The sequence below is a fragment of the Acyrthosiphon pisum genome, chromosome A3 (genome assembly GCF_005508785.2).
Source record: "Acyrthosiphon pisum isolate AL4f chromosome A3, pea_aphid_22Mar2018_4r6ur, whole genome shotgun sequence".
Classification (NCBI taxonomy): Eukaryota; Metazoa; Arthropoda; class Insecta; order Hemiptera; family Aphididae; genus Acyrthosiphon; species Acyrthosiphon pisum.
In genome coordinates, this window is record NC_042496.1 from 29455630 (window position 1) to 29466082 (window position 10453).

The 10453-nt window shown below is 27.9% G+C and overlaps 1 protein-coding gene across 3 annotated transcripts; it reads left to right on the plus strand.

Moving 5' to 3' along the window:
- The first annotated feature begins 821 nt into the window (after positions 1-821).
- On the plus strand, positions 822-10387 carry LOC100165350 (polyphosphoinositide phosphatase). 3 transcript variants are annotated; one of them, XM_016806959.1, is made up of 15 exons: positions 822-1029; positions 1240-1332; positions 1418-1613; positions 1687-1894; positions 2390-2454; positions 2790-3037; positions 4921-5116; positions 5396-5594; positions 5672-5897; positions 7315-7540; positions 7626-7761; positions 8639-8842; positions 8920-9066; positions 9181-9351; positions 9961-10387. In XM_016806959.1, exons 2-15 carry the CDS (start codon positions 1318-1320, stop codon positions 10172-10174), a joined length of 2451 nt encoding a protein of 816 aa, XP_016662448.1. In that variant the 5' UTR covers positions 822-1029; positions 1240-1317; the 3' UTR covers positions 10175-10387. The 3 variants fall into 3 exon arrangements, with proteins under 3 accessions (XP_016662448.1, XP_001945841.2, XP_008186115.1); XM_001945806.5 differs by having other exon boundaries at positions 842-1005; XM_008187893.3 differs by lacking the exons at positions 822-1029; positions 1240-1332; positions 1418-1613 and adding an exon at positions 1975-2288 and having other exon boundaries at positions 1770-1894.
- Positions 10388-10453: the final 66 nt, after the last annotated feature.

Sequence of the window (10453 nt, forward strand, 5' to 3'; positions counted from 1 at the left end):
AACAATTCTTGAAATAATGTCTCGGACGTCGAACAGACAAGTATACAGGGGGAATCTGAGGTTTCAGTTTTCTCGTAAACCATTAATGACACCTCAAAATATATACCAATGTGTATGTTTAATTTCATATTAAATTATTATTTTGGGGGACGAAATAGTCTAGTGGACTAAGGCGTCGGTCGTGACGCATACCAACGCCGGTTTGTACCCAGCCACAATCGACATTTTTCTTCGGGCCAGCCACGGTATCCGGAGGGAGATGTCACCATCCCCCACCCGGGCATGGCAGAAACCTTTGGGTGCCCAAATTGAAATTCTGCCAAACCTAAAAAAACCGTTTCCCCTCCCCCATTACAGAAAAAAAATTATTATTTTACATAACAAATGATAACCAAAAAATTCCCCATTGAGTGTTTCTAAGTAATACAAATTAATAAAATTCATTTTTTTGTAGTTCATAAAAAAGTTAATTTAAATAATTGTTGGTTAGTGAAATGAAGTTTCTATAACATTTTAAACAAAATGTATCTACCACCGCCACCAAATTGGTGAACGGTGATTTTTGGAAAACACCTAAAAACTATAATGTTTCATAACTATTAGGATATTAGTCAGTAGTATACGAAATATATACAATACGAGTCTATGACCTTGACCTACTCATTAGTATATTATTGTTTACAAACAATAAATTATCGTTACTAGTTTTCAAATCAGCTGTTTGTTATCACTTATGTTTTATCAATTTTAATTCACATTTCACCACAGATTTCTGTGATTTCACTATCATTAATCAATCTTGCGAGTAGTGATTTGTGATTACATTTAAATTATAACTAAGTCCTATTTACTATAATACTGTTAATAAATTACTAAATTACCTACTATTTTGGCTGTTTTTACTATATTATACCTAAGTCGCAGAATAGGTGATTTAGAGGATTTCATTTATTCTGTGCCTAAATGGCTAAAATGCTAAATACATAATAATATAATACATTCAAGGTATTTACAATTTGTGATTTACAAGTAGGTAGTAATAGGCACCTATAATAGGTAGTTTAACAAGTGGTTAGCTACTTTTACAGTTACTGATTATTTACACACAAAATAGCATATTATTAGAGTTTTTTTGTTATTATTGTCCAACATTAATAAATTGTTCATTCACAATATACATAATATTAGTATATTATTATGTTTAAAATTTGTTATTAAATTATATATTTTAAAATATAGTAAGTATGGACAAATCTAATTCTACGTTCCGTATAAAATGTCTTCCAGCCATAAATTTTGTGCAAAAAATTGGAGTGTATGAATCTAAAAAATGTAAGTATATTATAATTTTTATGTATAATTTATAAATTATCATATTCTTCAAATTAATGAAAAATGTATTAATTTCTATTTTTAGAGATATTTTATTGTTGGGTCCAATAATGCTCGTACAAAGTATCGCATTCTTAAAATTGATCGAACAGAGGGTCATGACTTGACAATTGTGGATGACCGAGTTGAGTACACTGAACTGGATATGATAAATTCTTTGAATGTTGGATTACACAGAAATACCACTCTAAGTAAAATAGCATCAGCGTTCGGGATAGTTGGTAAAAATAATACATTTTTTATATTCAAAATAATCAATGTATATTACTACATCCATTTATCATTTCTTCTAAGGTTTTGTTAGATTACTAGAAGGATATTATATGATTTTAATAACGAAACGTCGCCGTGTTGCTGTAATAGGACGTGAAATCATATACAAAATTGAAGACACGTCTATGATATACTTGCCTAATGATGCATATCGTATTCCTAATGTTAACGAACCACGTTATTTGAAAATATTTCAAAGCGTAGATTTATCAAGCAATTTTTACTTTAGGTAAGGATGTGTTAATTTAATGCCATATAATAGTATTTCTTCAGGTCTAAACCATCACTTGTATTTATAAAAATGAATAGTATACTATGTTCAACGAGAGAAAGCATAGGTTTGCTCATGTAGACTGACGATTGAGAGCTCATCAAAGCTCTCCTAAAACCCCAATCGCGGCGACCAACACTATATTATGAAAGTGCCACACGCACAGCCAATTCTCTCCGACCGCCGTTGCTTATGGTCATCGGTCGGTGGCGGGCATGGACATGCGCGGACCAAACCAATTTAAGTTGGACGGCCCTCACGTTTTCTCATTGAACAGAGTATAGCGATGTGTTATAATCTTAATTACATTTAGTAGTCACTATTTTGGAATACTAATATACGTTTTGCAGAGGTATGTGGGAGGTGTCTTTCTTTTCCCTATGAATTTAGGTCATCTGTGTATCTTATAGATTATAATATTAATCACTTATTTATTTTTCTTATATAATTTAGTTACAGTTATGATGTTACACATACACTTCAAGTCAATATGTCGATTGCACAAAATATTCCAAATGGTTAGTTAATTGTTCAAAGTATTTTTATTTTTACTATTAATGCTATTGTTGTTTTTTTTTAAATATTTTATCTAGAAATAATATATAAAATTACTAAAAGTGCCCTGTAAATATGTTTCCAATAAATTATAATATGAATAGGAAATAGAGATTTTTTTTTTAACTTTTAGAACATTTATGTTTAGTAATTTAGTTAATTTTTAAAATCTAATTTTTTTCCATTTAATATTTATTATTTGAATTGGCATTAAAAATATATTTAATTATTTTGTTTCATAAACATTTAATTTTAATTTATACTACAAAAGTTAATATAATTTATATTATTGTTGTAGATTTGCCTAATGGAGAAGGTGTATTTGTTACCAGAAGTTATCCAAATAAAATATTTGTTTGGAACGACTATTTATTAAAAGATGTACGTGACAAATTACATCCAGATTGGATTTTAAATATAATGCATGGCTTTATTAGTCAATCGAATGTTTCAATTTTCGGACGTCCAATATATATTACATTAATTGCTCGTAGATCAAATAGATATGCTGGTACACGATTTCTGAAGAGAGGAGCTAATAAAAATGTAAATATTTATTTGTTCAATGGTTAATGTTCAACATCTCACTAAGTTAATCCTACAATTATTATTTCAAGACAATATAAGGTTTTCTTTTTAGTGATTATAAACATCTTACCAATACTATACTTATTAACCCTAAATTACACGAGTCCAATTTTATCACAGGCTACTCTAATTCAATATTTACAAAATTATACTTTGTTTTTTTTTTTTTTTTATTACACGTTTTATTTAAATAGTAGGGCCACACATTTACAAAATACAATTTGATAAAAAAAAACTAAATAGGTATAAACAATAAAAAATATTTACAAAAATTAGTATTTAAAATTTAATCACAACTCTTTAACATTTTTCAATCGATTTAATTACTATCCCACATTATGTTTTGGATTAAGTTGATATATCAACATATTTTGTTCACTAACAATAGTAAGGTCATTACAAACATCATTTGTCAAATAGACAAATAGATAAATAACTTAAACGTATTATTTGCGCTTCACTATAATGATTGAAAACACCAAATTCATAAAATAATATTTACAAATGTCTAATACAAGAAATTATAGTTGCATTAAGTCATTAACAAATGTATGAGTTATGTATAAAAAAACAATATAACCCTGACATTTATACAAATGCGCATGTAATGCAGGATTAAAGAAAGTTTTAAAAAACATATTCCTTTGTTTATAAAATTAGTATTAACTTTTCGTTTTAAATGACAACTGTACCTAATGTTTTCTTTGATGTTTAAATCATTTTATTTCATGAAGCTTTTGATGTAAATTAACTTAGTACATTATATAATATAATATAATATACCTAATCTATACATATAAAATCCAAATACCACTGACTCACTCATCGCTGTTACTTAAAAACTACAAAACGAACTTGAAATTTGGAATAGAGGTTCTTTTCATATTTTCACCGTGCAATAAGAAAGGATTTTCAAAGTTTTTACGTTTTACTGGAGTAATTAACAATAATAATTATTCACCGCCAATATGTATTGTGCTGCACGACATAGGTGCACGGTGGCTCGCAGATTTCCAGCTACCTTCAACCTATCTTTTTGTCGGAAGGTCAACATTAAGTATTGTTCCGAGAAGTTTATGGATAAAAATAATCTCATGCATCGCGCGTACACCAATACTCCAATTATATTTTAAATGATAGAATAACCCACCAAAATATATTAATACATAAATATTAAATACTCCTAAAAATCTGGGATGATCAACTATGACTTCAATACTATTTTAGGTACACTGTATACAAATTTTTTTTCAACTACAAAGCTGTACTAATATATAGGCTATATTTTATCTCCCATCTCACTGTGTCCGCAATCTACCGCAGGTTAGGTTCTACCGCAGGTAGATTGCTACCTGATAATATTATATTGTTTGCATAACCATAAACGAAACTCACGGGCAACGCTACGCGGGATGGCTAAAAATTAAATATAATATAATTTTGCTTCCATACCTATGCAGAGCGAATTACACCCAAAAGGAGTTAATTAATCACAATTTTTTCTCGGGCAATGCCGGGTTATTCAACTAGTATAATATATATACATTATATAGGTAACAAACAATGTATTAATATAACTATTATTATTTAACATTCAGGAGCATGTTAGAGTTCAAAAATAAATTATAATATTATTACTTATTAAATGTTTAATTTTCCTTTAGTCTATTAAAAAAAGTTAATTAATGCTATTTTTATGAATAAATTTGAGAAGTGAGTTGTTTTCAACTTAATTGAAATGCTTTATACATTTATATGAAAATAAGAATAAAAAATTATACAATTTATTATATTATATAATGTAGATTGATTAATGTGTTTGTAATTTTTTTTTTTTTTAGGGAGAGGTTGGGAATGAAGTTGAAACTGAACAAATAGTTCAAGATCATGGAGCAAGTTGTCAAAATAATATGTATATAAGTTCATTTCTTCAAATGAGAGGTTCAGTTCCTGGTTTATGGAGCCAAGATATAAGTAAAATGGTACCAAAACCTACAATATCATTTGAATTAAATGATCCGTTCCATGAAATATCTGGTTAGTAACTTTCTCTGTATAAACATGTCGTCTCTTTTTTTGCTTCAAAAATTTATATTTTAATTTTAATTATCTAGTGCAATGCATATTAATTTGTAGTGTTGAATATTTTGTTAGATATAAATCAATCATCAATTCTTATTTACAAACTAAAGCAACACAGTTTTTTATCCATTCTAATGGTTAAAAGTGTTAAAATGTTTCATAGTTGTTGGTATTTTAATAAATTGCCATCATTAGATTCTATATAATTGAAATGTTTGGTTTAATATTTTTAAGGTGCTCATTTTAATAATTTGTATAAAAGATATGGTTCACCAACAGTAATAATAAATCTCGTGAAAAAACGTGAAAAGAAAGTTCATGAATCACAACTAAGTGATCATTTGGTATCAGCTGTAAAATATTTAAATAAGTTTTTACCACCTTGTCATCATATTCAGTACATACATTTTGATATGGCAAGAATGAATAAAAGGTAAACATTTTTTTTTTAAATGTTTAGTATAATATATTTTATTGGTACTTAAATATTTAATTTGTACATTTTATCAGTAAAAATGTGAATGTTATGAGACGCCTTGATGAAATTGCCCGTATGGCAATCTTTAAAACCGGCATGTACATTAACTGTCCACGGATTATAGAAAAACCTACTTTTGGGCAAGATAAAAATGGTACCATACTTCAAAATGGAATAATTAGAGTAAATTGTGTTGATTGTTTAGATCGTACTAACACTGCTCAATTTGTTATTGGAAAATGTGCACTAGCTTATCAAGTATGAATTTATGTTGCATTAATAAATGTAGCAAATTAGAGCTGTAATTACAGTTCAGTAGTTCAGTGACAACTATTATAGTCATCTAGAAAGTAAAGTTATAAATTATAACATTTAAAAAAAATCGAACAATGGATGTTATGTTTTAATATGATGTACATAGATTGTACCCAAGTATATAGATATTTTTGTACATAATCAACGTTTAAAACGATGCATTTTTGTAGGCAGGGCGTCAACTTTTGTTACCAATGTTAAGAAGACTTGATACCTACTTTAGGATGTACAAACAATTCACAATTTTTAAATACTTATGACTCGCTTCAAAATTAAAATATAATAAACAACACATGAGGTTGCCTAGATAATAATCTTCCCTTTAGATTTCATAAGAGGTTTATTTACTCTAATTTTTAAATTAACGGAGCTACATGTATTCTGCTGAGCATAGAACTTGATATGTTACTCACTTGTAAGACGAAGACGACACATGCGTTTTTAGCCAGATTCCAACTGTGTCTCTCATCTCATCATCATTAAAGTAATGTTTTTTGCCTTAGAACTTCTTGAGCTAATTGAAAATGTGATAATCACAGGGTGCAAAGTAAAATTCCATGGATTACTATGAGACTCTTAAGAAACTGTGGAGGAAAATTACAAATTACTTAAAGGAAAATGCTAACCAGTGGTATTTAGCCTCATTCACGACAACGTCATAGCTCACAATGCTTTCCAATTCCAGGATTTCATCTCCTTTGGATGGGATACCCATCTTACATGCCCTTGGATTTTGTACTTATTGGTTATCAATTATTACCTTTTCACTAAGCTCAAGAAGTTTTAATGTAAAAAATATTTGTCTAACATTAAATACTGAAGATGTGTAAGAGACAGTTGAAAAGAAGATAATAATGTGGAGTATGAGCTCGTCAACTCTAGTAACAAAATCTGGTGCTATGTCCACAAAAATGCAGAGATTTGAATGGTGATTATGTAGACAAATAACTTAATACCTATGGTAGGTACCAGTGGCGTAGCGAATCATGTTTTTCAGAAGCAATTGCTTCTGGTTTCTGGGGGGTGGTGGTGGGCCATAACCTCATAAAGCCAACATGTACGATCAGTCTTTGAACTTAATTTTGGGTGATATCCGACCCCCCTATTTGAGCATATGAGTATCGTACACATCAATTGGAGTAGGTTGGGGAAGGTCATAAATAATATGTTGGCTTCCATATGATTTAAAGTTCGCTACGCCACTGGTAGGTACTTCCCTGTATATTTCATGAAATATATGCACTCTTTGATTTTTTTAATGTTGTAACTTTACTTTTTGTACGACTTGTATATGCTTAGAAATTATTATATATTATAATATAATATCTGCTCATTATAATAATAACTTTCTATTTTTTAGCTATATTATTTAGGATTATTGCACAAACCGCTTTTAGAATATGATACTGACTGTGTTAGATTATTAGAAGTATCATATGAAGACCATGGAGACACTTTAGCTTTACAATATGGAGGATCTCAATTAATTCATCGGATAAAAACTTATCGTAAAACCGCCCCTTGGACATCACAAGGCAACGACATTATGCAAACATTGAGTCGTTACTATAGCAATACGTTTTCTGGTTAGAATTTAGTCAAATGATTATTGCTTATCATTGAACTTTAGTTATGACATGTTATACAATAATGGATATTGGTTATGCATAGATACTGAAAAACAAAATGCCATAAATCTTTTTTTGGGATTATTTTGTCCAAATGAAAATGAGCCTGCTATTTGGGAACAAAATTTTGATTACTATTTACATCATCCAGAAACAACTTCATTTATCTCTAATGACTGGTTAATAGCGATTTTATAATTTCTTAAATGATTAAGTATTAAGAGGATGTCTACTCATTGTTTATTTTCTCTCTTTAGCCCATACACAGCATTGACAAGACGCATTTTTTGTGCAAAATCATTCTCTTTATGTTTTTAAGTATAACCTTAGAGTAAAATTATATAGAATAATATTTTTGAGGATATGACTTTAATTTATCTAAATATTATCTCCAAACAATTTATTATTCATTTAGCCTAAATTTACAAAGTTTATTTTTTATTAAAAAAGTTATAAAAATAAAGTCAACTTTATTATTTGAACAGTAAAAAAATAAAACCGATATGTCAAACCCTTAAAAATATTTTCCTCGATAATTGTTGTAATATTTTTGTAGTTACCTAATTATTAATTATTAGGGCTTGGATTACAATGTATTGACTTGTTTGAAATATAAACATAGTATTACATAATATAAATAATTTTCATTTCAAACTAACATCAGGTAATCTGGTTTTAAATTAGACAAGGCAAAAATTTATCCTTATGTCACACCAATAAATTAGCCGATTTAATTGCATACAACTTTTATCAGAGTACCTATTACAGTGTAATACAAATATAAATTTTTACTCATTTTTTTATTTTTTAAGGTCATTTAAATCCGAGACCTAGTAATAAGTAATTTTGCTTTAAAATCACTCAAAATACCTTAAAAAAAACCGATTTTATTTTGTCGCGTTATATCTATGTTGTGTGTGGGTTTGAAGGAGATAAAGAATATTGTGCCGACTTAATTTTAAGTCTTTATTATTGTCTATAGCTGGGTAATCTAACCCCATTAATAAAATTCAAACTAATTTCATAAATACATATAATACAATTTATTTTTTCCAGTGTTCCGTTGACAAGATGGTGGGATGAATGTGTAATGGACTGTTTGCCGTTATCTTGTATGGAAAGCCAAAAAAATTACCTAGAAATATATCCAGCTAATACATTAAATATTGATGACTATGACAGTTTTAGTAACTTCTATAAAACAGATGAGTTTAGTGTAATGTCTGAAAGTTATACTTTTGAAATTAGCCATTCTGTGAGGTATAGTATTTGTAATTCATCAATCGCTACAATTTATAAATAATAATAAATTATTTTTGTTTTTATTTCTTATTCAGAGATTTTATGCCAAACTGCGTAACAGATTTCAGTCCATTTTCTATGCGCATTAGACCTGGTAAAAAACGTGAACAAATCTCTGACAAAACTAGGAACCCTTCTATGACGGGCCATAGCTCTACAAATTCAATCAACACAAGTAGCAGGTACCTATATAAATTATTAAAATATAAAATAATATATACAATTGCATTGCTACATTATAATTTCTGAACTAGTATGTTTATTTGCTCAATACTAAATAATATGTCTGTGTTAAGTTGTGGCAGTGGTGAAAGTGATGAAGATATTTCTTTTCCAAAACGTATCGATTCAATGAGTATTGCATCAAAAGATAATTCTATCACATTTGATCCTCTACAGACTGAACAGAGTATCTATGGAATTAATATATCAGTCACAAAGCCATCAGAAATTGCTATTTATAAAAAGTAATTTTATTATTATATGATAAATGATAATAGATGAACAAAACAGGCATTAGTATGAGTTAATATTATAAAATAGTCTTATAATTTTGATTATTTTGGTTAGCAGTTTACCATTCTTCGGGAGAATATTTTGAAGTCTGTGTTTTAATTATTTTATCAAACCTACAGAAAAATTAAATGTATTATCTACCTGTAAAGGTACAGGTCTTGAATGATAGATCAAAAAATAATTGTTAATAGATATTTAAGACATAAACAAATTTAATAAGAAGAATTCTTTCTTACATTTCTTTACAACACTTTTCAGTTTACACAGATTTTCTTTATTGTGATAATAAAAGATAACCCAGTTGGTTACAATTAAATTACATTTTTAATCGCAAGATACTTAAACGCTCAACCTTGGATTAACTTATTTCTTGAAAAAATGTCTATTAAAGAAAAAATGTATTACTATTGTTTTTGCTTTGTTTAGATTCTAAAACTATAATATCAGTTAACACAGAAAAATTGTATTTACCTATACGTAATACGTATAGATTGTATAAATTTGTTTTTAATTATTAAAAATTAATTAAATAACTAGAATTTATTATTACAACTTTACAGGTATATACTAATGGCAATAAATCCATCAAGTGTTTTGGTAGTAACTCCAAATAGTCAATCCAAATACAACAGCTCATTTAGTATTCCTGTTCCAGAAGTTAATCCAACGAATATAACTCTATATGAATCATATATTGAAAAAGGTTTAATTGGGGAACCTATTTGTAGCAACAAAATGATTTGTCAATATAAAAATTATGTTCAGTGTAATTAACACATATGATATTATCATCATAAATGTACTATTTTTAAAAACAAGTAATAATTAACTGTATGTAACATTAATATTCTATGAACAGTATTGTAATATAAATTAATACAAAGTTAAATTATATTATGTATAATATAAAAAATTGTATATAGGTAATAGCATTGATTATGAATACTAATATTATATTATATTATATTATATTATGGAAAACACAAATTCAAATATTATGTTTTTATTTATATTTTCTAACATTACCTACTGGCATTGGTGCAAATAGGGGGG